We start from the raw sequence: 27267 nt of genomic DNA, 5'->3' as shown, positions 1-27267 counted from the left end.
AACCCTGCCGCTCGGCTCGGCGCCGTCCTCACTGCTTCCCGCGGCCGCCTGGGGACGGCGCTCACCTTGCGCGGCAGCTTGGCCATGGCTGGGCGCCTCAGCCCTGCGAGCTAGTCCCGAGGAGCAGCAGAGCTGCCGCGCCTCGGACGGACTGAGCTGGTTTTGACTTTGCGGCTTTATACTCCAGCCTCTTTCCTTCCATCTGCTGCTCTTTCCCGCTCCGCTTGCAGAAGCCCTGCTCGGGGCAGAAGGGACTTCCCCACCCGTGTGTGCATAAAGCCCGACTTTCCCTTCCCTCGCTGCACCGCGATTGCACCTTTCCTCCCTCCTCCGCCTCCTCCCCTCGGGCCGGGCGGGCTCGCACCCCTTCTCGACTGCTCTCCCCGCCGGCAGCCCGCCGAGGATGCGGGTGTCGCTGCTGAGCCCGTTGCTCCTGCTCTCCCTCAGCTGCAGCCCAGGCGCCGCGGAGCTCTCGGCTGCCCGAGCCAAGTGCCCGACCCGCTGCGATGTCTCCAAGTGCCCCAGCCCCAGCTGCCCCAGCGGCTACGTCCCCGACCGCTGCAACTGCTGCCTCATCTGCGCCGCGGGCGAGGGGGACTCCTGCGGCCGCAAGGAGGACCCGCCCTGCGGGGACAGCCTCGACTGCCGCTACCCCATGGGCAAGCGCTTCGCCAAGGGGGTCTGCCAGTGCAAGCTCAGCGCCCAGGTGTGCGGCAGCGACGGCCGGACCTACGACAACATCTGCCAGCTGAAGGCGGTGAGCCGCAAGGCGCTGCAGCACGGCCTGCCCGCCGTCGCCCAGGTCCAGAAGGGAGCCTGTGAATCGGGTAGGAGCATGGCGGGGCCTGCCTGTGGGGTGACGGCCTCCTGGGGCAGAGGGTGGCGGGTGGGTGGCGCGGGGTGTGCTGGTTTCCAGGCTAAGAAGAGTTGTGATTTTCGGTGACCTGGGAAGGCTGGGTGGCTCCAGGGAGTGTAAGAGGCTACAGCGTCAAGGCACCTCGCCCTGCTGCCAGTGATCATTGTGGCATGGGGAAGGTGTGCTCAGGTCCTTTCTGAACAGCAAAAATTCCCCTCATTGATCTGTGTGGGCTAGAAGCCTGGGCTGAGGTTTGGGAGGGCTTCCTCTCGGTAGCACGGCCGCAGACGCCTCATTGTGTACGCCGCTGCCACAGCGCTCCCGTGAGCAGGAGGCGAACGCGCTTGACAGCATGGAAGCAAGCACGGTGGAGGGCGTTAGGCTGTCAGGGCAGGGCACTGGTTGCATCCTCAGCCATTGCCCCTTCTCAAGGCAGGGCGCGCTGGCAGGGCAGTGGTACAAGCTTGCTCTTGTCCTGCCAACGCTGTGTTCTTCTCATAATGTTGGCATTTACTGCTGAGGCATTTCGGTGGCATCACCCACGTGGGTTGCACTGCAGATCCATTGCACCATGGCCTGCACAAGCAGAGTGGAGACCTCGGGACGCTTGTGCTCTGGAGCCTTCCCTGGTGGTGTATGGGAGGTTAATTGGATTTACTTGACAGGTATCTCTAGGCAGAAAATGCCCCTTAAAGCCATGTAGCTCAAACAGGGCAGAAAAAGCACCAAGTAGCATATAAAACACCTGAAACATAGTCTTTTGCATGTTTTGTTTTCTTTTTACAAGAAGTTTTGTAGTCTTGTAGAGTCTAAAGTGGGACAAAATGCCTGCAAACCTCCTTTACAGTTTAAAATACTGACACTCAGGATATCAAATTGTCTTCTGTTTGCAATAACGTACTAAGGCCCTTGCTTGACCTCAGATATTGTGATATGCTATGGTAACTTCAGGCTTGGTGGTTTAACTTCAGAAAGCTTAGTAATCACTTATGTTGGTAATTTTTTTTTAGTATTAAAATGGTTAATGTTGTGTTAATGCTGCTAATATCTTTTCATATACTTACATTATTTTAAGGGTTTGCTTCTGCTACCTTTCTCATAGTGTTCCTGGAAGAAAAGTCTCACGCATAATGGAGTTTTAAATCATGCACTAGTGTTTCCAGTATGTCAGGTGGACCACTAACCATCCTGTGTATTCATAGATAGCAAACTTGCCAAAATTGTTGGGAGGAGTCAGGGGGAAAAGGGCTACTGTTGTAACCTTTCCATGAATAGGCGACCTTTCATATATCCCGCTCTTGAGAGAAGGTGACAGTGGCACAGACAGAGAGGAGGTCAAATGATATTCCTGGAGTTACTTTAGGACTATCTTGTCAGAGCCAAGAATTGCTCCAGCTGCCTGCCTGGAGCTGCAATGATCAGTCTCTCCAGTATTTTGTAGTTTTAAATTGCTGTTTGCCTGTTCCTTTTCACATCAGCATCCATTAGCTTTAGTACTCCTAACACTTGGTTGGAACTGATCCACGTGAAACAATCAGAATGTTTAACCAAAATGAGTGAGCTAGCCTGCATCTAAGGGCTTACTGAGTGCTTGGGGTTTGGTATATATGACATTTTCTTTAAGGATTCCTCCTGAATCTACTGTTAATTAGCTTAGGAATTTGGAGCCGTGAGGTAGAGGTAACATTTTTTTTTTCCAAGCAACTATTGTAGTGCTCACTTTATTTTGGCTTTATTTTTTGTCCCAGAAAACCTCAGCTTAGATGAAGCATCTGGTTCTCTGTTAAGTTTTAATTTTTTTATTCAATTCTACAGCTGCACAAACTGAAGCTCAAAGAAACCAAGTGTCTTGCCCAAGGTCAGACTGAGTTGGTGGTTGAGCCAGGAATAGAAATCAATTATGGTATTTTTTTTTTTAAACAATAACATGCAATGGCTGTAATGAGAGGTTTAGAAGAAAGTCGACAGTTTAAAATTACTGTCAAGTTTCTCTCTTTTCCCTGTTCTTGAAAGAAATCTGGCCTCAGATGACTCAGAGTTTGAAGGGCTAAGCTAGTTATGAAGTAAATCCAGTTTACTTAACCATACATGTATTAAAACAATCTCAGATAACGGTAGCCTTACATAGCGTGACTTAGGCCATTTTCAGAACTTGCAGTGGCCCTGAGGAGCAGCTTTTGAAATATCTACTCCTGTCCATTTCCAATTGCTTATGTTGATGCTAGGTTAGATTCTGGCTGTGATAAACCAAGATAGGCTGAGAAAACTTAGCTGTGGTTTCCTAGTGACAGAAGTCTGGTGAACAAGGATGCATGAAAAAGGAGTAGTAAAGGATAGTAAAGGATGCAGAAAGGAAGGGAGGAAAGAGGTGCCCAGATGATAATTCCAAGTGTGACAGAATTTAAAATATTTTTTTCCTTGTTGAAGGCCTGGATTAGCTTGAAGAACACCGTGCCAAATTGCAAGTTTTAGATACAGTATAGTAAAGGGGGTGTGTACTGCATGGAATACAGGAACTCTGTCATTGGTGTTCTTCAATATGTCTATGCCCTGGAAACCATTACTCGTACAGTTAGCCTTATGCATCTGAACAGACCCATGGACTTCTCTGAGATACTAATAGGAGCAGTCTGCAGAACTCCTAAGCAAATTTAAACTACATGCTACAAATATTTTTTTTTTCTCTTCAACACTAGATACTTAATATATGGGAGTTTTCTGAAGCAGCTAGCTTTTTCCTGCCTTCTGTCACCTACTGTGAGAAAGACAAGCTATTACAGGCTAGTGTGTAAGTAATGGCATAAACATTTGTGGAAGACAACCTCTGTAATCAAAGGCTCGGTTCTCACAGAGCCCTGTTTCTCACTGCAGCAAATTTAAGTTTTAACAATGCCACACATCGATCTACTAAAGTGTCAAACTCCTCACTCAAACGATTCACAAGGTCACCTGCAATCTGTGGCCAATTTATGTCAGACTCTTTCTTGCACAAAGGGCTGTTTATGATCTCAGTACAACTTTCCTAGTACGGTTAATAATTCCCTGCAATGTTAGTTTGCTAACGGCTTCTGTGAAGACAGTTCAGATGGCGAAAGTTTTGTATTTTCTCAGCTAGGACGTGGAAGCAAAAAATTATTTTTTTTTAAAAATAAGGGTGCTATTTTGTCAGTGCAACAAGGAAAACTAGAAGATTGATTAGAAAACCTCTGAGGAAAGAAATTCCAGAAAACAAGTACATTGGCTTTGACACTGATCCTTTGCAGGGTTCTGCCTGAGAATGTCTGTCCTCTGCATTGTTTAACTGAAGTCACTCTCAGAAAGCGGTCATGATGTAAAGCCTCACCCATGTCAGTCAAATCTTTGCAAGATATGAGCCTAAAAGTTCAGTTTCCTAAAAGAAATATTTGAAATACGGTTAATGCATGAGCAGAGTCATTGCACACAGTTCTACGTGGGGTGTTTGGAGTGTGCCTGTACATAGCCTTGAAGATACAGAGGAACAACTGAGCATATCATTACTTGCATTTCTGAGGAATTGGCCCAGTAAGAGATACTGAAGTCTCCTACTGGTATTATTGTCATCAAAGCCTCCAGCTTTATTTAGGGAAATGCACTGCAAGGTATTGGCTGGAAGTGCAAACTCTAGTCACATTCCTTTACTGATTGTTTTCCTTATGTCTGAGTTTGTTTTGAGTTCCTGCAGGTGAGGATGAATACTGTACAGTGTTTGGTAAATATTCAGAGTATAGTACTTCACTGCTTTGTATAGGATAGCTAACAGGAGAGAGATGTTCTCATTGCGTCTCCTTATGAGACTCACTTGGGAAGGAGGAATAACTAGCATCTGAAGTCAGTGAGGCGGTGAGGTGTCTGTGCTGGAAGGCTTGTGCCAGTCTGTCTCTGTCTGGCCGTTGTGATTGCTGCACTGCACGAGAAAGCCACTTTGGTGTTGGTTCACCAAATTGTTTTCATCTGTGCACGGTAGACATCCATTGTATAAACAAGTTGCCTGAACCATAATGTGGCATTAAACTCACCAAGGCTTTATGGTCAGTGCACAGCTATGCAACTTGATCTTAATGCTGAATTCATCAGAAAAGCTGCCCATGAACCTATGTTTCCAGCAGATGTTTCTGTTTTTTAAGCAGAGACATTATAATCTTTTATTTGTCTTTCATTTCTTTCCATGAAAGCACTGTAGGGACGGTGTTTATCCCTGGTGATCAGATCTGCCAGGTTGCAGTCCTCCCTTAGACATAATAATTTTGCTGAACACACAGATCTTTTCTGAAGCTGGTTTTAAAAGGGGGGATGGGGGAACAGCCTTAAAAGAATGAGTTTCCCAGGTTCACAAATTCTTAATGAATATAAAATTGTGGTTTTTAATACAATGTATTGTCTTTAAGAAAGCATTGCATTTGAGTTGATTTAATACTACAAGGAGTAAACTGGCAGATATTCAGAAACTTTCAGTCTTCTGCAAATGTAAATGGGTCTAGCTTTATTGTCTTCAGTGGGATTATGATGATTTATTTCTGCTGAAATTTTTTTCCAGTTCTCTTCGTACTAGGTTAACTCTACAAATTTGTTGGAGTTGTTCCTGATTTACAGCAGTGTTAATGAGATTGGAGTGAGTCTATTGTCTCTGAAAAAAAGTAAATACAACACTATTAAATGAACTCATAGCCTGTAGATAACACTGCTATGCAGGAAAAGTCTTAAGCTGATAATAAGGATACTCCTACCTGACAGGCACTTAGCTTTAGCCATGTAAATCCAATGTAGTAGGAGCCCATAGAACTGGAAACGTAAGATCAAATTTTACAGAACAGGCTGAACATCTTTGACTCCAGTTTATGCACTTACATCCAAATCTGGATTTTGAGTGTTCTGTGAGAGGAGCTGGAGAGCTTCTGAAGATCTAATCACTTAATTTAAATGATAGGATGGGAGTTCAGATCTGCTGAAAATCTGGTTGATTTGTGGCTATGGAGCAGATTGGGAAAATCTAGGTTTTTTGATTAAGAAATGTGTAGACAGCTAAAGACTCATACAGTATAAATTTGTTTTTGCTTCAAGTACAAGCTGGTTGCAGCACCTTTGATATCTTGGTTATACAACAGATAGTTAATTGGATTAAATTACGGCTTTTTGCCAAGATAAATTAGCTTTGGTTAGTGTGAGATGATTTTGAACATGCAGTAATAACATGGAAAATAATGGATGTTATTGAAAGACCTTTGAAAAAATATGTGGCAAATCTCAGTAGGTCAATAGGTCGAAATGCACAAAGCTGCTGTAAACTCAGAGCTTTTACATTCACAGTCCAGCAGAGGTCTGAGAGCTGTGTGAAACTCTGCAAGACAGCAAGAGTGTCGGGGGGGGGACGACGACAAGAAAGAAAAATATACGTGTTTAATTTTGTGTTTTAGTAAGAACAGTAGCAGCAGCTAGTGTCTACCAACTAATGCAAATTAAAGGATAGATTGAAGGTCTGACATAAAGCCCTGATTCTACTACTACAGTTATAACACTTGTTTTCAGGGTGACCTTATACAATGTTGGATATTGCTTCCTTCTTCAGTTTCTCAGGCTGCAATTCCCCCCTTTTAAAGTATATTGAGAACTTCTGATGAAAGCCAACAGTTTAAGAATTGTGCACTAAAATGTTAGTCATAATAACTAACATTTCAGTTCACTTAAATAGGGCTGTATGTGTGAGAGTACATGTTAGTTTGCAGTTACATCTTCCAAGTCCACAGTTTGAGTTCCTGGGATGTCATATAATGTGTTTAAAGGTTCTTATCACTCCCATCTTGCAGAAAATGATTCAAGAGAGATCAGTTTCTATGAAGGCATCTCAACTTTGTAAGTCAGTTTTCACCAGTATTTAGTCCCCCACCAGACACTAGTAAGAACAGCTCATCTCTAATCAGGCCATTAGATCTTCAGCTACACCTTTCTTAAAAAGTTTGCATGTCTGTTATTCTTGATCCTCCTTTGTTTCAAATTTCCCCTTAATAATAGTGCAGATTTGGATTCACCTTCAGGTTTGAGTATTCTTGTCTTCTGACCCCAGCAGAGAGGTTCTGGACTTCTGCTCAGACTGAGAAATGCTTTCATTATGGTATGGAAAGAAGACAAGCTTTGCTTCAGTTTTACAGTCTCCTCTCTGTATTGCTGCATTTTATTTTCTTTGACTCTTCACGTTTGCATTCATCCGCTACCTCTTTCAGACTTTTTCTGTCTGCCTACCCCATATTTTACCTGGCGAGCCACTGCCACCCATGATGTTTCCCTGGTGGCTAGTCAGGAGTGGTGCAAAGGTGAGTTCTTTGGCTGGCGTCCTTCTCTGCTTTTGGCCATGTGCAATGCTGTGACAATTTGGCATGGGCAGAAAAGTTCAGCACTCAGCCGATGCGAAGGGATTTAGCTGCCCTGACTCACATAGTGCTACGCTGATTTACACCAACTGAAAGCCTGCATTCACCATGCTTTTTCCCCCCAATTCTATGCTAGCTCATCAGCTGAGGGTCTAGCCAACTGTCTTTCATAGATGCGTAGTCATTTCTATTAAGATAAATGTGATGATAATGTTACATCCCGTCAGTGAACACTCCTGTGTGTGCAAGCATTCAAAGTCATGTTAGCAGACTTCAAAGGATATACTACATAATCAGGCAAGCTGCTTGTGAACTGAAGGTAAGATAAATCTTCAGTGGCCCAGTAAGCAAAATAAATAACAGTATATTGTGCTTACATTTGACTGTCCTCTGTGATTCCTGTTTGCGGTGTCTCTTTTAAACTAAGTACTGAGACAAGCATATTCAATTGGTTAGAGGGATTTTTCAGAGTGCGTGAGAAATGTACATAAAAATAATAGACCGAATCTAGTCCTGCCAAGCTGTTCCTTCTGTTTATACTGTATCATATAAATTCAGCTTGCTAAACGTAAGCACGGTTTCTTTCCCCTCAGAAGTAAATCCCATGTCCAGTAACAGGAAAAAGAACTCACGGACTTCTACGGAGAAATGCTGAATTGTCTTGATCTGGTTTCTTCAATACTTTCTTCCTTGGTACCAGTGTTGGGTCCATTCCATAAGTTCCTGTCTTTGCTTCAGGTCTTTTGAATACTGTGGTAATGTAAGGCCTCTCACTTCCTGACTCTGTAGGTCCTTTAACACTGTATTGTGAAAGCTTTCTGAGAGACTATAGGAACTATAAAAACTAGTTCTCTGTCACCCACTATCTTATGAATTCATTCAAAGAATAGATCAGTGAGACATCTTTTTTGTAAATAGGTTAGACTCCATCTTTATATTCATCCCAAGTAATTTACAAGTTACAAGGTTTAATGGTCAGTAAAACACCTGTAGATAAGGGTTGGTGAAAATGATCTTTGAATTAAGAACTACACAGAATACCAAAATGCATGAGAACTCTCTTAAACTTCTCTCTTCTGTGTATCTTTCCTTTTTGTGTGATGCCTCCTACCTACTTTCCTTTTAAAGACTTGGGTAAAGGGCAGCTGATGAAAGAAAAGTATATACTTTCAAAAGACAGAATCTGTATCTGGACTCATAACTACGTTATGTGATCTAGAAATAGGCAAATCTGGAACCCTTAAGACCAGGTGTTGACTTGGTACGCAAGAGCTACTGTGGAGTAAGTTCATCCTTCAGCATGAGTTGAACTTAGAGCAAATCGTGATGGTGCAAAGCATCACTTCTGAAGAGCTGATATTGTTTAGAAATTAGAACTTAGAGCCTCTCCCTCCTGACTAAATGGCAGAAAAAGAATTATATCTCCTGGGATAAACAGTGTGCTGTCGCACCAGATTTGAAAAAAGCCAAAAATGTTATTGCTGTATCTGATTACAACTCATTTACTCCCTTCCCTAGATCCCATAGTTAATTTTAAAGCATCAGGCTGTGAAGATGAAAGATTGCTGTTTGAGTGTGGTGATATGTCCCCATGTATTAGGGATTGCAGATAAGTATGACATTCTAGCACAAGTAGTATTACTACTTTGTGATGTTGTGACATTAGAAGCCAGGATGCTGTGGGCTTTTTTCCCCCTCTCTTCAAAGATCTTCATTCCACAGAATTATATTCAGTATTCATAAATGCTCTGTATAGTGCTGTTTAACATAATACTGCACTGGCTTTTATCAGAACGCTTAGTATTTAGTAATCTATCACTATGCCCAGCTGCTTGTGACAGCTTAAATGTGAATTTGCAAAACTTTTTAGGTGCAAAGGTTATCATTTAGAGCAGGTTTCTAATGTGTCTACTTCAAAAAATCCTAACTTGGGTTCTAAATGCGTTTCCCAAATGCTGCAGCTATATTACTCGGCACTTGTTAGACCACATCTGGAATACTGCATTCAGTTTTGCACCCTTCAATACAAGAAAGGCATTGACAAACTGGAGTGAGTTCAGGAGAGGGTCATGAGGATGGGTGGAGGGGCTGGACATATCTTCTGTGCGAAGAAGCTGAGGGAACTGGGGTTGTTCAGCCTGGAGAAGAGAGAGCTTCAGGAGGACCTAACAGCAGCCTTCCTGTACTCATGAGGAAGTTATCAGGAAGATGGAGCCAGGCTCTTTACAGTGGTGCATAGCGGGAGGATGAGGGACAATGGGCATGAGCTGAAACATGAGTCTCAACAAGAGAGGTTCAGACTAGATATAAGAAAAACTTTTACCTCATGGAGGACAGTGAAGCAGTGGGACAAGTTGCCCAGAGAGGTTCTTGAGTCTCCATCCCTGGAGGTTTGCAAGCCCCAACTGGACAGAGCCTTTGAGCAACCTAGTCTGCCTTTGTAGCCGACCCAGCTTTGAGCAGGAGGTTGAACTAGAGACCTCCTGAGATCCCTTCCAACCTGACTTATCCTATGACCCTTTGTGTTTTGGATAAGAATTAGTAATTGTCCTGAGAAAAGTACTCCAGACAAGGCTTGTAGACTTCTAAGAAAGTCAAATAATTTATAGCCAAGTGATGCTGATGTTTTATTTTCTTAGAAGCAAGCAAAATGCTGGGTAAGTTTTGAACAAATTACTTTGATTCCTTTTCCAATACCTGTTTGGAAACTATCCCAATAGGAGAAACAGACCAATTTGAAGTATATTTATCTCACCTACTTGGTAAAAAAGGGTATTGTCTTATTAACATATCCAATTCTTTCTGCTAGTATAGGTCACCTACAGTCCAGCAGCCCAAGATACAAATTCAACTTCATAGCAGATGTGGTGGAAAAGATTGCACCTGCAGTTGTGCACATTGAACTTTTCCTCAGGTAACACTTTTAATTCTTTGTGTTTTAATTGCATTGTTTAACAAAGGTCAGTGAAGATTTTTCAGTGTACTTACTTTCATTTTGAGTTCTTGAAGCTGACAACATACTCTGAAACCTTACAGCAGTCTCATTTGTCCAGAGAACCACCCATTTGTGTGTTTTGTTCCTGATTCGTAGATCTATTTTTATTGGGCTTAGAGTCTTTACAGTACTTTACAATACATATTGTTTGCCATAAAATAAGTCTATCTCATCTTTGGAGGTCACTTCAGCCTTCACTAAAATGTGTTGCTTGTTGGATTATGTTTATTGTCTCAGTTTAAAAAAAACAAATCCAGAAGGTAAGCTGGAAAAACATAGCTTCTTGTTGCTTATTCCACGTTCAATGAGAGTTGATTTTATTTTGGCAGGGAGAACATTAAGAGGTAACGTGTTGACAAGATGTAACCTATTTAAACACAGAAATGATTTCTGATAGGAAAAAATGTACTAAATGTGCTGACCAAAACAAACCAATAATTGGTGAACTGAAGCTGGAGCTGAGGAGACAAGTTTAACACTGAGTGCTCAAAACAACCTGGGAGGCAGGTTTAACATTGAGTGCTCAAACCAACCTGCTGTCAGAACAAATTACTGCAAATATTATATGTACTCCATTACCTGAATACCTTTCTGCTTGGGGTACTTTAATTTTGCATAGGCTTAAGAATTTCTTGGAGAATTTTTATAGGCTTTCTTAATATGCAAAATCAAGATAATCAGGTTTTCTGAAACATAGCTTTATGCACATGGTGATTGGTCTTTTTCGAGAACGTTACAGTTGAAGATGTTTAAGATCTTTGCATATGTAGTTAAGATTGTTTGTTCTTTCCCGAAAAGTAAACGTTTGTCCAGCAGCCTGCTGGGCACTAATTGTGATACTATGTTCTGTCTGGGATTGGCTCCAATTCTTTACTGCTGAATAGCCCAAAACTTTCAAGCAATTTCCTAATAAGGACCACATCTTGAAAGAAAGAAGAATTTGTGGACCTTTTCTCATCTTCTACTGCCCAGGCACTTTCTGTTCCCCTAACAAATCTAAGGTCATTACAGCAATTGTTCATAGAGAAAAGTCATAATACTTTAAACAGTTTATAAAGTCTTTTAACTGTCTGTATTGCAGCAAATGTTGTTTCCTACCAAGTTTTACCCATTGTTAGTGTTTTTCATTTCTTTTCTTTCACATTCCCAGTCCTTTCAGTTTCCACACATGCTTTTTCCTGCCAGTCTACACTTGGGCTTCATGATTCCCTGAGATGTCACCTCTTCCTTTACTCCTCTGTCCAGCTGCAAGGTTCCTTCTTCTTCCCTTTTGCCCATTAGAGGATCAGTCCATTTGTCAGCCCTACTATTTCCTGTCATTTTCTTCCCGTATAGAAGCAGCAACCAGTGAAATCAGATGGGCTCCTCCTCCTTCCCTTTTTGTCACCTAGCCTCTTTGCAAGGAAGCCTATAAAGATAGAATTGGAAACCAAAGGAAAAAGGACCCTGTGGGCTGTCTGAAAACCTCAGTTCCTATCTCCCTGACTGACTAAAAGCAGTCACAATTTTCAGAAAAGGATCCTTTCTTTGTAAATTTTTTAATGTAATTTTTGAAAGGGTTGTAACATTGGTCATCAAATGCTTTGTTATTTCTCAGGGTGAAAGGTGTTAAATGATTTCTAATGTAATCTTCTCTAAGTTATGCTTCCCTTATGAGTTATAATTACTTGCTTTTTGTACAGGCACCCTCTCTTTGGTCGAAATGTCCCACTTTCCAGTGGATCTGGGTTTATTATGTCTGATTCTGGTTTAATTGTGACCAATGCCCACGTGGTGTCAAGCACCAATGCTATATCAGGGAGACAACAGTTGAAAGTGCAGCTACAGAATGGAGATACCTATGAAGCAACCATCAAAGACATTGACAAGAAATCTGACATTGCAACAATAAAGATTCACCCTAAGGTGAGTGGCATAAACAGATGAATGAATTAATTTGGGAACCATATTTCAGTTTCATTTAGCACAGAGTGATTGGCTGGAATATATGTTTAGGGATTCCTTGGAAATGTATCTGGGGAAAACAATGTACTGAACAAACTGTTTCTGTAGGCCTGGAAATTTTTCATTTCTTAGGATTAAATTACTTTGTCTTCTGTGCTAGGAACTGCTAAAAAAGAAGAAAAAAATGCAGCTCAGTTAATATGTAGCCAGATTCTGCTATCTTTACCTGAAGACCCAAGCTATTTTGGGTAATTCTTCTAGCTTTGTGCCAATACATGGGCTGCAAGATAGTACATAGTGTAGGGAGAGTGGCAGGTGGGTCAATAGCTGGTTTGTACGCTATTTTGAGGAGGAAGAGGGAACAATCTGCTGGAAAACGGGGAAATCTGTTTCAGAATCTTGCTGGCTTTTTCTTCTGGATGAAATTGAAAGGTACTGCTGCTAGTGGTTTGTTTCTGAAGACAATTTAAAGCGGTAACACCCTGCAGTATACCAATTTTACCTACTGTAAGTTTTGGGTATATGATAGTGGGTGGCTCTTTCATTAATGTAATGGAAAGTGTATGTTCCTAACTTCCTGCTAGTTTTTGATCTTTCCAGTGACGTTATTTTCAGTTATAAACTAATGATTATTTCTTTCTTTCTGTGTTTATTTAAGAAAAAACTACCAGTATTGTTACTGGGACACTCTGCTGATCTGAGGCCAGGAGAATTTGTGGTGGCGATTGGAAGTCCATTTGCCTTGCAGAACACGGTGACAACAGGTATTGTCAGCACTGCTCAGCGAGATGGCAAAGAACTTGGCCTGCGGGACTCAGATATGGATTACATTCAGACAGATGCTATTATCAATGTAAGTACTAGGTATGTGAGGAGCTGAGCTTCACAGTCCTGGGACCTTGAATTCCCCACCTATTCAGCAGGGAAGTGTGTGCTCTGAAGGATAATTCCACTAAATAAAAGCAGCTTTGTTTAAAATCAGTGATAGGCTCTTCTTTTTATAAAAGACTGTGCAGGGTCTGTAAGTTGCATTCAGACATTAATGTTGTGGAAGGTACGTTAAATACAACTGCCCTCTTTGGGGTTGTCTATGAAGATGTTACAGATGACAGACCCTTCTCATTCTGTAGATCTCGTGCAGTAACACATGGTTGTATAGACCAGCAGTAGATGAATAAATTTCTCTCTCTGTTCAGCTGATCTGGCCAAGCAAGCTGTAGAATAGAGCCAAAGTTTCTGTCATCTCCATACATTAGAACCAGATGTAGTAGTCAAGTTGATAATATCTGCTTGAATTTAATGACAGGACACCCAGGTAAGAACTTAAGGAGAGGATTGGTTTTTTTGTTGTTTTTCTTCTTTTCCCTTTGCACATCACATACTCCGACTAAGAATCTAGATGTAAAATAACATAAAGTTTGAGATACAGTTTGGAGTTAAGGGTCCTAACACTGCATGTTGTATAGAAATACATGAAAATAATATCCCTTCAGAGCAGCTTGGAGGGATCCAAAGAGCTTAAGTAAAGTCCTTGGGTGTGTATATAACTTGTAGTGATTCTAAAAAGAGCACTGCACGCATATCTGAGGTAGAAAATGGCCTAAAATATTACAGCTTAAATCTGTTATACATTGAAAGGAAAATATTTTCAGCATTTATTTGCTGGACCTCAATGTCAAATTTGATATAACCAGTCATAACGCTTAGTGTTTTACACACGCAAGGCGCTTCACACATGTTTATTGTCACAGACTTGTCGAGACAAATTGTATGGAAAAAAGAGAGTAATTACTTTTTGTGCTAAGGTATGACATAAAAGTGAGCTTTTTCAAAAAGCTTCTATATGATCCAGGAGCTGAACCTCTTAAGACACTTAATTGGAATTACTTTCTTCAGTTGTAAAAGGAGAATAGGAAAACTTATGCAAAATGGGTTACTTGGGAGCACACATTGAATTGATGGCAGAGACAGAATTAGAACATGGGATTCTTGACTTCACGCCTATACACATTCGTCAAGATCAAACTGCTTCCTTGTATATACTTAGGCATTCACTGCCCTCAAAAGCTAATGAGCAAGTTCAGAAAAGGATAGGAGAGTGTTTCAGATAATGCTAGACCAAATGGAAGAGTGATAGCAGAGGAGGTAAGGAAAATGACAATATATTTGAATTGCTTTGCCATTTGAGACCACAAAATATGAAGACAGTCCCTGGCATAGGGATGCTTTGTGCTTAGCTAATGCACTAGTTTTCTCCTGAGAATGGGAGGAGTTTGAGAGCTGGTCTACTCAGAGCATTCCTGTGGCTCAGCCAAGACTTTCCTGCAGGAATGTGCATGCAGCTGCCTTCTGAGAAATGCTAGAACAGCAGGAACATGGGGCAGGAGAAAACGGCCATACATTCCTAAATGGAGCTATACTGCATGTGCTGAACTTCTTTCATTATCACATCCTTCAAGTAGAGGACAAGTGAATGAAAGATGATATGCTGAGGAAGGCTGAAGAATCATTATCTTGGTTCCTTTGTGTCAATCAGACATAAAAATCAAGTGTGTAGCCCCTGATCACTGAAAAGATAAGACACAAGAAACGGATCTCTCTGTTTAAACTCGAACTTCGACGCTGTTTTAAAAACTTTAATGTCTTTTTTATTCTTCTGAGAATCTATAAGGTTTGCCCAGTGCTATCTAAGTGTAAACAGTTTATATGGCTCATGTTGCTGTCATGCATCACTTAGGTTTTGTTTATTTTGAGTGGTAAGTTGCTGCTCTTGGCTGTTCAGTAGACCTACTTGAAAACTCTGGCCTCACTCAAAAACAAACTTACTGAGCCAACATGAGGATGGACAAGGAACTTCTCCAACTCCTATTTCCTGTAGGCCTGTTGGATGTTTCCTTTGAAGGCCATTAGGTATTAGGCAATTTCAGACTGCTCAGAGCTGCTATATGCCCTCCCTAGAGGGGGCTGCATGTCTGTGGTTACTAAATCAATCCTTACGTAGTACCTACCTCATAGCAATACGCTGTGATTAAACATGTTCTTCTCTGGTGGAGAATAAGAGAGACTAACAGTGTTACAAACCAAAGTGATTAATAAAACTACTTAAGAACTGTATGTGCACCTCACTGAAATATAACTTTAAATAGCAATTAGTTATTTCAAAACCTTGTTCTGACAGTCTTTAGAAGAATCAAAATACTCATTTTAACTATTTAATGATTCTTCTTAAACTTAGGGTCTAACTATTTGGAGTGGTAAGTTCCTGCTCCTAACTTAAGGCCTGTTTCTGAAAAGAAAAAAAATCTAATCATAAGAGTTGTGAATGGGTAGGGTAAGGCCTACCCGTCTTCTTCTGTGATCAATATTGTGTCCTTCAGTGCTGCCTAAGAAATGACCTGCTCTCTTTCATTTACTTACAAACAAAATACTGTTTGAAGTGAAAATTGCATTTCCTACAGTGAAGCACCCATTTATTGTTCCCTTATGTTATTTTTACAGTACGGCAACTCTGGAGGACCTCTAGTTAATTTGGTAAGTCCAGGTGACTTGGGTTTGGTTTTGTTTTGTTTTGTTTTAAGAGCTAGTTTGAAATAAGTGGGAGAATATGTTTTTGAAAAGATTCATAGGTCATACTAGCTTCCAGTCATTCAAGCTAATGGTAGGCAGATACCCTGAAGCTTATACAAACTATGCAAATTATGTCTCAGTTCATATGCCATTGAAAAACATTTCCCCATAGAGCAGAGGAAATTTTATACAGCAGTGTGGAAAATGGGATTTGGTAGGAGCAGTTATGCTTGTTCACACTTGTCCTGGTTTCAGCAGGGATAGAGTTAATTTCCTTCCTAGTAGCTGGTACACTGCTGTGGTTTGGATTTAGGATGAGAACAATGTTGATAACACACCGATGTTTTAGTTGTTGCTAAGTAGTGCTTACACTAGTCAAGGACTTTTCAGCTTCCCATGCTCTACCGACTGAGAAGGCTGGAGGTGCACAAGAAGCTGGGAGGGGGCACAGCCAGGACAGCTGACCCAAACTGGCCAAAGGGACATTCCATACCATGGGACGTCATGCTCAGTACATAAACTGGGGGAAAGCTGGCCGGGGGGGCCGCTGCTCGGGGACTGGCTGGGCATCGGTCGGCAGGTGGTGAGCAATTGCACTGTGCATCACTTGCTTTGTGTATTATTATTATTATTATTATTATTATCATATTATTATTATCATTTTATTTCAATTATTAAACTGTTTTTATCTCAACCCACGAGTTTCTCTCACTTCTACTCTTCCAATTCTCTCCCCCATCCCACCGGGGTGGGGGGGAAGTGAGCGAGTGGCTGTGTGGTGCTCAGTTGCTGACTGAGGTTAAACCACAACAGCACTATAAAACCTGGGATGCAGGGCAAAGATGGGACCTGGTTAATCTGCACAACTGATTTTAAAATAGATTTCTTTAAACCAGCAGTGATTTTGCAGGTCGGTGAATTGTGGCTGTAGTGGTAGTAGTGACTCCACTGCTCACTCGGCAGAGGGAATCTCTTGCCGAGTGGTGGGATGGACCTTGGATGAACAACCTGTACGGTAATCTCTCTGGCCATCACAGTTAAATGTGAGAGGGATTGTGAATCAGAGCCCAGATCCTCCCTTAGAAGTAATGTTTATTTCTTGAGTGATTACAACGCTCTAAAATTTCTTACACCAGCTTTTAACATGAAATGCTAGGCAGTGAGCTGAACCCTGTCACTTAGGAGCAAATGAATTGGGTGCTGTCTCTCAACAGGATGGTGAAGTGATTGGGATTAACACCTTGAAGGTCACAGCTGGAATTTCTTTTGCTATTCCTTCAGACCGCATCACCCAGTTTCTCACAGAGTCGCATGACAAACAAAGTAAAGGTAAGGTCAGCAAGAAACAGTGACATCTTCCAATTATTATCCTGATCTATCGGTGAAGTGCCAAAAGACACGGGCCTGGGAAGCTGTTACTGAAAGGAGCAGCATTATTTTACAGTATAGAACACCATGGACTTGGAAATAGAAAACAACTTCACAGAGGTGGGACAGACATTTTATTACTCAACCCCCCAGTGAGTAGACAGTATCTGTATAAACCTGGGAAAAAGGGCCTCTGAGGATAGTGAGGACACGGATGAGTCAGTATAGTCTCAAATGATCTTGGAACAGATGGTGACTTGTTCAAGGAGTCTTATCCTCCTTTTTCACATATTGTCCAAGCAAGAAGGAGATTAAGGTGTACTGTGGAGAACAAGGTAAAAACTTTTAAAAACACCTATCCATGGATGGAGTGTAGTGTGTGCACTACCAGTGGATGATCTTTATTTTGCCATGGTCATCTATGTCAGTGCTGTATAATTGGATATTGTGATAGACACTCAGACCCCAGTGGAAGAAGACTTGTGTACTCATTCCTGAAGAAATACATGGGGCGGGGGAGGAGAGGCAGAAAAAAAGAAAGGCCTCTGCAACAAAGAGCATATAAATCTAAATATACCAGCAACTGACAACTGCAGTACTCTGGACTTTTTTTATGTGCCTGCCTCATATCTGTCACACTGTACTAGGTGTCATACTATGTGCTGCACAGCCAAAGCTGATCTAGTGATGCTTCATCCAGGCCAAACCTTCCTTTCTCTTTTGCTTGCCAATTTATCTGTCCACACCCTACTCATCTTTTATCATGACTGTTGGCTGCTGCTTCTCTTGAATCTTTTTGATATTAATCTTGTCTTCTACTGAGTTCATCCAGTTGCTGATGCCAGGGTTGTTTCCCGACACCATTGTCCTCTTGGTGTTCTCTCAAATACCGTTATTGCAGAAACTTCCCTTAGTCAGAGGTTTTAAAGTTATGCATCACCTTGTATGTTTGAGACCGTCACAATTCTGATGGGTCCCCTCATCTGTGTTTTGCTGAATTCCCCAAATAAGATTATTTTCACTTGGTGATTGAGGTGTGTGTGTGGGGGAGTTGATGAAAAAAGTTAATTATGTGCTGAAAAGTACATTTCAAAGTAGCTGACATAATTTTGTTTCAGCCAACAAGTCAAAAAACCTATTTATTCACCCAGGTTACTAACTGTTTGTTGGCTTCTGAGAGAAGCAGGTCTGTATCATTAGTGATGTTACCCTTCAGAACCAAACTGCTCATCGCAAAACAGGGAGGAGTGATGGCTCACCCTGCAGACATGGCTCTAGAGGCATGAACACCAGCCTTGTGCAGAAAGCCCACCATCTGCCAAGGGGTTCCTGGTAGCTGGGGCTGGAAAGTCAGTGAAGGCTAGAGATGCCACCACTGAAATCAACCATTTTGCTCCTTCAGACACCTCTGCCTCCAGGGAATGATGAACCCGCTGAGCCCAGCTAGAGGGCCTAGAGATAACTGCCTATGGAACCCTAAGGAAAAAAAAAAGGAAGTTTCAAGTTTAGCTTGTGATTGTGATGTACTGTCTGATTATTTTTCACCATTCTCATTATCCCCTAATCAAGGGAAAAGGATTCATACTTACTCTTAGCATCAGTGTGACCGCCATTGATTGGCATAACCTGGGCACAGGCAATTTTAATTTTTTTTTTATTTTTTAAAATTTTTTTGCTTTTGCTTGTCTGAAGTACCTCTTGTACTTTTGCTGCAGGCAGAAGAACAGTCATTTAAAGCCCATGATGCATAGAGAAAGAGAATTTCTAGGAGATATTTTCACCATATTTGAGACTTACTTTGCATTTTTTAGGCCTTTAGTAATAGTTTTCAGCTTTGTTGTATAGGCGTTATTTGTTGACATAAGGAATTTATGTAAGCAGGATTTTTGGGATGTTTTTATCATGTTTTCTTTTGCTCCAATTACGTTTCAGTAGTTTCAGTGGGATCCGCCCTTATGGTACAATTAGGTCATAGAAATAAGTTTAAGTGTATTACCATTTTGCTGTAAATATCATAGTGCCTGAAGATGATAAAATTCCCTTAGGAAACCTCTCTTTCCAGATTTACTCTGGCATATAGGAGATACTCAGTATATTTTTTAATAAGCTTGCCCTTAGTCTTTTAAATCTCAGTTGATCAGATAACTACCAGTTTTATATAGAAGGCATGTATTTTTGAAGTCCCATCCATTGTATATAACTGCAAATATATGATCTACTGAAGTACAGGAGCAGAGAGGGGAAAAAAGAAGGAGAGGATGGCATTTGAATGAATTATTTCCACTGATTATTATTATCTAAACTTTCTATATTACCTAATGCATGGGTAATACATAATAATACCTAATGTATTTTTTACCAAAGATTTACCACACTCTGCATAGAGATATTAATCTGTTGAATGGTCTGAAAGGCTTTGCTAATTTTGGATTTATCAGTAATAATATTAACCTCCTTTGATAGTTAGAAATTCCTAAACTGGTGCATGAAGTTAAGTGTCTCCATCTATATCTCAGTTTTAACCATCTGTGTGTTCTGTCTTTACCTCTAGAAGTCATCTATATACTTAAGCATTGACTGATTTTTTTACTTCAGTCTTTTGTTAGTATCCCATAGGAATTTCTCAGTTTCAGTCTTGGCTCTGCCATCTATTCCTTAGTTTAGACTTGAGCAGAACAGTAAAACTAGAAATGTTCAGACATGGATCCTCTAGGATGGAAGAGAGTAAGTTAGCGATTTGACAAAATATTAAAGAGACAATCCAGCCTAAGAGGTCAGCCTGGCCTCTCATATAATGTTAGCAGAAAAGTGAATAAACCTTGTTTCAGATGAGCAAGGAGAAGTGGGGCAGTTCTGCATTGGCCACACCCAACAAGTCATTTATATGAATCCTCATTTACATCCCCAGCAGACTTTATTAGTTGTGTTGAAACTATATGATTACCTATGTATTTGTATGATTATTACTGATAATTATTACCAATAGTCATGAGGGCTGCTTAGGAGGTGTGCTGAGTATAGATTCAGACTACTGATTAAATTCAGCTATACAGTTTTTATGGAAGGTACACTGCACATAATTCAGCATTATAGACTTGAGCTGTTTTCATGGTTTCTGTTTGGCAGTGGAGTATCTTTCTTAAATGCTTTCAGGACTGCTCAGGCAATCTGCAAGACGATCCAAGTCCAAAAGGAGTGAGCAGAGAAGTAGGAGTTTTGCCTGCTGCTTGAATAAAAAGTGCAGGATTCGTTTCTTCACTCGGAGATCTTGGTGATATCCTGGCCCCACTGAAATCAACTGCAACGGGGATACTCATGTGCCAGAGTTACTCATGCCCATAGGAGTCTGAGTGCCTGACCCCTTAATTTGGATTTATCAGTTCTTTTTGCCACAGTTTATAAGTCGTAAACACTCGTGCCTTCAGCCTGTATTTATCTGTCTGGTTTGTATCTCTACTGTTACAAGCATCAATTAAAAAAGAAAAGTTTAACAGTAAAGCAAATGCTTTCCTTACTGTGGAACAGAAATCTCCATAAATAGTGAACTTCTAAATACTTGAGGTCAGCTGCTTGTGACTTTCTATTAACACAAAACGGATTTAAGTTTAAACTAGTGGTTGAGGCTGGTTTGCTTGACTTTGTACCACTGGAATCAGTGTTTAATCTGGCCTGGTATTTACAAAAATGAAATGCAATTTGAATATCTCTCTCTGTTGTGCTCTGCTCCAGCTTTAAGCTGCAATGGTTTCACATTTGTTCAACCTGATTGTTCCAACATATTAACCTTCTTTTAACTACTGCTGGGACTTCACCCTGGTGACGTGCTTCTTAGATTTATGACCTCGCTTTATTCCAGTTCTCCTAATTATTTTTTCTTCTGCCTCATGATTGCACAAATTGCCAGAATGGCAGGTTTTGAGACTTTTTATTCACAGAGCAGATGTAATATGACAGTGGTAGTTCCAGGTGCCACATACTGTTCTGCCAATGTGACTTAACCCTGACGTCAAAATGCGTATCCTTTGGGGATGGTAAAACACTGCAACTGGTTGCTTGTGCCTGTTCAGTCTCTGCTGATACTTCTAATAAACTGGACAATTATATTCCCTCTAATCATTGTTGATGAAAACTTTGGGTTTTGTGCAAGATGTTTGACTTGGGTTAAATTGAATGGAATGGACTAGTTGTGATTAAGTCTGTAGTTACCAGATACTTTTTTTTCCCCCCAAAGCCTTATTTTTACGTGTATCATTAGCCACTGGGGAAATAATTCCCTTTTAGATCAGTGGCATTTCTGCTGTGGTTTTTCATTCTTGCCCAATCTCCTCCTTGCTGTTTTGTTTCTTCCAGATCAGTTTCTTTTGTCCCTTCTTTCATTTTAATTTTTCTTTCATGTAAACATTCCTAACTCGGCCCCCAGCCTACGCTTTGTGCTTTGCCTATTTCTGCATCACACAGGCCATGACCAGCAGCAAACTGTTTAATGCAAACAGTAAACTGTCATCAGAGAGTCTGTCATCTATGTGTCTCATGAAGACAACATCATTTAACTGTCCACATTGCAGGGATGGGGGGATTATTTTCAGGTGGGAGAATTATCATGTTTGGTTATTTTTAAAAAGTGAAAACTTACATTTATGCCATGTAGACTAGAGAAGCACTAGTGAGTGCACTAGTTCACGGCCATGCCCAAAGTTTTTGAGACTTCAATTTTGAGTAATTGGACTTCTTCATGACACTCTTACTATAGGTGGTTTTGATCTCATTAGTTTCACTTTAAAATAGAGGAGAGCCAGAACATTTTAGGAAAAAGTAGGGATGACAGTTACAGATGTACGGTTGTTCAGAGGGTAGTAAATCCAACGTTTAGTAGTCAACATGTCACTGACACTAATGGGAATATTGGACATGTGTATGATTCAGGACTAATTCCTTTACTTGTAACTATTTTTCTTGGACAGAATAAGAGTTAGAGGAGACTGTGTACATGTCCTTTTCAAACTTTTTCCTCACATGAGAACATGGAGAAGCTCAACGAAATTGTGAAGTAGTTATGCTGGAACAAGTAAGGGGAAATACTGCTTCATACCGGATATATCTAACTACTAAAGCACTCGCTTCAAGAAGTCATTAGACTGTATTTTTTTCATAAGACAGCTGTGCAATATCATGACTACTAAAAGCCAACTACAGAAATGTGGTGCTGTTCCTAAAGGAGTGAATTTTCACCATTTAAAATTCTGTAGAGTCCTGGCTAATCATAGAATAGTTTGGGTTGGAAGGGACCTCTAAAGGTCATCTAGTCCAACCCCCCTGCCATGAGCAGGGACATCTTCAACTAGATCAGGTTGCTCAGAGCCCCGTCCCACCTGATCTTGAATGTTTCCAGGGATGGAGCATCTACTGCCTCTGTTTCAGTGTTTCACTGCCCTCAGCGCAAAAAAAGTCTTCCTTCTATCTAGTCTAAATCTACCCCCCTTTAGTTTCAAGCCATTCCCCCTTGTCCTGTCACAACAGGCCCTGCTAAAAAGTTTGTCCCCATCTTTCTTATAAGCCCCCTTTAAGTACTGATAGGCTGCAAGAAGGTCTCCCCGAAGCCTTCTCTTCTCCAGGCTGAACAACCCCAACTCTCTCAGCCTTTCTTCACAGGAGAGGTGTTCCATCCCCCTGATCATTTTTGTGATCATTTTGGTTAAGGTCTATGAGGTTTTTTTAAAACTTGCTTTTCATTCTTTGGGGTAGAAATAACAAACCATTTGCATTAGAATCAGTGTGAGCCTCTTGGTTGTCCTTTCTCTGAAAGGTGGAAATTTTAATTTCTTTAAATCCCATTTCTACATTTTAATGAGAACACCATATGATTAAATTCTCTTGACGAGTTTCAGATGAAATGGTAGTTGGTTATGAAATTTTCCATTTACTGAAGTCATGTGACACTATAACAGAGACATTTTCCTGAATTTCCTGAAGGAATACTCTTATGGAGAACTCTTATGGAGTGTAAATGAGCTTCTCTCTTACCCTCACTTGCAGGGAGAGAGATTGTCATTCTGTACACCAAGGCTAACCAAAATAAAAAATGACCTCAGTGTAGATGTGTATGATTTCCGTTTAGTTTTGTTAAAAGCTGATACATCCTGTTTTAATTGACAGGTATTTTTGGTCATCAAAGTAGTTATTTTTGTCAGTGTTCACCTAAATTTCTTAAGTATCTTCTGTGTTATTTTCAGATGGGAAGAAACGTTTCATTGGCATCAGAATGCTGACAATAACACCTGCGTAAGTATCTTAGAAAGGTAATCTGTATGATCATGCATACAAGTTGTGGTCAATAGCGGTTCAGAACTTCATTCAGCTTTTATTACAAATCTCCAGAGAATCCAGAATTGTGCGTTAGCTTGTAGGAAGTCTGCAAATATTTTAATGATATTGGTGGAATATGTGTTCTGAGACCTGGAAAATCACTGTCAGTCATGCTCTAAATACTGATAATGGTAGATGCCCTGTTGCTAGCTGAGGGAAATAAGGAAGAGCCTGAACACTGATTTCAGTTCTTGACGAGGATGTCTGGAGTTACACCAGGTTTTAGATGACATTTAAACAAGCTGTTGCTTTCAGGTGACCGTGAGTGCCAGTGACAGATTAGCTGCCTGAGGGTTTGGCGGTAGTTTTATCAGTGCCAGTGGAGGCCATATGATGTGAGATTTGGTGCCTAACCATTAACTGGAAAGAAAGTAGTTGCTAAAGTGCAGAACTAAAGCTTCATGCCTCCATGTTAACAAAGCCAGAATGTGGACACCCTCCTCCAGTTCTTTACTGTCTTTTCTCTCTCAAATTGCTTTCTGTCTTGCCATTACCCGGATATATTCTGGGATAACAAATGAGGGCTCTTATGCTTGTGTTAGTTCCCAGCAGTAGGCACGTTTCCAATGTGGCAGTAGACTACAAAATTAAACAAGACGATTTCCAGCTGGGGTTGTAGTAAAGCCATCTTTGTTTATTGAGTTACACTCTTGCAATCCTTCCCAAAGGGTCAGATCCTCAGCTGGAACAAATCAGTGTAACGGCATTAACATCACCGGGGCACCACCTATGGAGAGAAACTCAGAATGTTTCTCTACGTAATTGTGAAGTGAACATGATGTGAGATTTTACTGCTTTTGTGGCATCTAATGAAGCAGTGTAAGATGTCTCTAGGCCTGTTTTCAGGAAAAGACTACTTCCCTTGGTGTGTTTGCTTTAGTCGTTTAATTATTAGCTTCCTAAGTACAAAATCAAATGAAGTGAAGCTGTGTGCAGCCATTTTGGCTTGCTTTCCATCCGAGGGATCCCAGGTTTTCATGGCGGACAGCAGAGTAATCCATCATTAGTTTAAAACCCTTTCTTAATGGCTTTTAACCCACACTGTACACAGACCTGAAATTATGTCATCTCCTCAGAAATGAGAGGATATTTTTAAAGTCTCTATTTTGCAGCTGGTTCCTGTCTTCTTTCTTCAGAAAGGGATACACAAACAATTCCTCAAGAAAACTTGAGGAAGCTGAAGTTTCCTTGGAAAACTCTCACAGTTCTGATCTATCTGATGACTGAAGTTCTCAAAAGTTGTATTGTTCTAGATAAAGACAAATTAAGAATGACTTGCAAAAAGAAAGAAGCAAAATCGCTAGCAAATTTCTGCCCCATCACCAGCATTAATTCTTTGGGGCAGGAATATCTTTCGTCCCTGTACAGCACCTAGGACAGAGAGTGCTACTGTCCCTGTGCTCTCTGTGGTACTGTCCCTGTACTCTTCTACAGTGCCCTCTGTGCTACTGCTACAAATAGGAAAAGTCAGGTTCTTGCAGGAGATGTACGAGACCATTAAATAATATAGCAGGTTTTGCACAGGTAAATAGTTTTGGCTCTTTTAAAATCTATGTTACGTGTTTTAATCCAAATTCAAATCCCCTACATTCTTACCGCAAGAACAAGGGGCAAACAATTAACTGTTAAGTCATTCATTTTTGCTCACAAAAAAATTGAGAATAAATAAATAAGAATTTTTGAATGCTACTGCTTTTGTAGTGGAATCAAATGCTATATAATTTCTTTTAGCTTGGTGGAAGAACTGAAACACAGTAATGCTGATTTTCCTGATGTCAGAAGTGGAATTTATGTACATGAAGTTGTTCCAAACTCACCTTCTCATAGGTATGTAGAGCACATTATTTTCCTCACGGTAAATAAATCTCCAAATAGATACTAGTAGGTAATATTTCTATTTATATTCAAGTACTTCCTCGTACCAGTCTTGATTTGTATTTAAACAATTAAAAATTTTGTCTTTAGGTTAAAAAAAAAGTTAAAAATATTTGTGCTAAGATTCTACTCACATCTACAAAAGTGAAATATTTCAATATCAGAACTTTTTAAATGACATTATGAAACACTAACAGTGCAAATTTAAATAACACCCCAAATACAATGAACCAAATTTTGTTTCTGAAAAGTATGTTAAATATTAATGAATAGAAACTTGGATTGAGTTTAAATAGGAAACAGGATAGCATTCACATAAGACATTGTCAGAGCTATTATCTGAGACAATGCTTTATCTTAGAGGAAGAGCCTATTTTACAGAACAGTTGGAAAATAAAGACGACACTTCTAAATATTACTTCAGAAATTATTAAGGAAATGCAAAGGCAATAAAAGCAGCTGTTCTGGATTACATTTGAACAGCAAGAGAGAAATAATTTATCTGTAGTTCAGTGGGTACACTTTGCTTGTCTTGAAATTTTGAGAGTGGTTTAATTGCCAATGCTTAAAACACATACTGGAGAGATAAAAGCATGTTTGCAAACGGATGGACTGGAGTGAGTCAGTCATGGCTAAAAGTCTTTTCTATTTCCCCTTTGCTGTAGTTTTCTGGAAGACAAAGAGAAAGCTAGACTACTTTTACTGTTGGTGTGTTTTTGCTGTTTTAGAAGAAAATCCTCAATGAAATAATGCGAGTCTGATTTTGCATTTAGCGAGTACTACCGATTATTCTGTTGCAGTCAGAAGGGTGGAATTTCCCTTCAATGGAAACTAAAACAAGTAAAAATTTATCACATCAGCCAAAGAGGTGGTGAATAGTCTTTGTACTTTTTCTCTGCATAGAATGCATACTTACTGCCTTTTTCTTCTTGTCTTTGCAGAGGAGGGATCCAAGATGGAGATATTATTGTTAAAGTCAATGGGCGTCCTTTGGTGACTTCCAGTGACCTGCAAGAGGCTGTGATGAATGAATCACCTCTACTACTTGAAGTTCGAAGAGGAAATGATGACTTGCTATTTAACATTGAGCCTGAAGTTGTCATGTAAATAGAATTGAGGAAGCTCTCACCATAATTAAACTCACTTATTCTGGAACACTAGATACCTCCTTTACAGCTACAGTAATTATACTTCCTGTTGACTAATGACAAGGTGGACTAACTTAATTGCCTGAGCCATTTCTGTACATAGTAGCTAGAATGAATTAAATTATGCCATTTATAGAAGATTTAATTTTCAAAGAAATTTAAGAACTGTGTTGTTCTGGGGAGGGGGAGGAGGAAAACAAATTTTGCGTAGCTGGTAGAAATGGGGTCCACTTCCAGCTCCTGCAGGTTCAGAGCAGATTCAGTTCTGTGTTTTGAAAGATGAAAATACTACTGGAAGTGAGGAAGCGTGCCGAAAAGGGAAATTATTCTTAAACTACAGTCATGGCTGCAGCAGAACCAAGCTATTGCAATGCACAATTGAGCTTTTTTTATATAACTTTTTCAATGTGAAACTAGTATTGGCAGAGCTTGTATTTGTTCTTACTGCTTGTATGCTACATGTCAATGCAGGTAGATTAAATCTGTAAATATCGAAAGGAACAAAAATGGTATCAGGCTATAGAGTGTTACACCTAGGTCATGCGATTTTGGAATATAGTAAATGATTCTTATAGAATTAATGCCTTATTATATATAAATCAAAACGATGTGCTGAACAAAGTTAAGTTTGAGAAAGTGCACAGTTTTTTAAGAATTTGATACAAATTAGTTTTGCATTGTACTGGTAAGCTTTGCTGTAAAATTGTTATACTACTTTTGGCTTGTACTGTGTATGTTTCTACTGTAAGGAGATTAAAGTTTACACAA

At 40.4% G+C, this 27267-nt stretch overlaps 1 protein-coding gene across 1 annotated transcript; it reads left to right on the top strand.

The window, feature by feature from the left end:
- The first annotated feature begins 68 nt into the window (after positions 1-68).
- On the top strand, positions 69-27267 carry HTRA3 (HtrA serine peptidase 3). The gene is made up of 9 exons (XM_076335871.1): positions 69-827; positions 10054-10153; positions 11917-12139; positions 12837-13031; positions 15677-15709; positions 16960-17074; positions 23344-23392; positions 25208-25303; positions 26293-27267. The coding sequence occupies exons 1-9, from the start codon at positions 404-406 to the stop codon at positions 26456-26458; spliced, it is 1401 nt and encodes a 466-aa protein (XP_076191986.1). The 5' UTR covers positions 69-403; the 3' UTR covers positions 26459-27267.

The sequence above is a fragment of the Aptenodytes patagonicus genome, chromosome 4 (assembly GCF_965638725.1).
Source record: "Aptenodytes patagonicus chromosome 4, bAptPat1.pri.cur, whole genome shotgun sequence".
NCBI lineage: Eukaryota > Metazoa > Chordata > Aves > Sphenisciformes > Spheniscidae > Aptenodytes > Aptenodytes patagonicus.
Note: the sequence above shows the minus strand (reverse complement) of the source record. Positions and strands in the feature narration are given on the sequence as shown.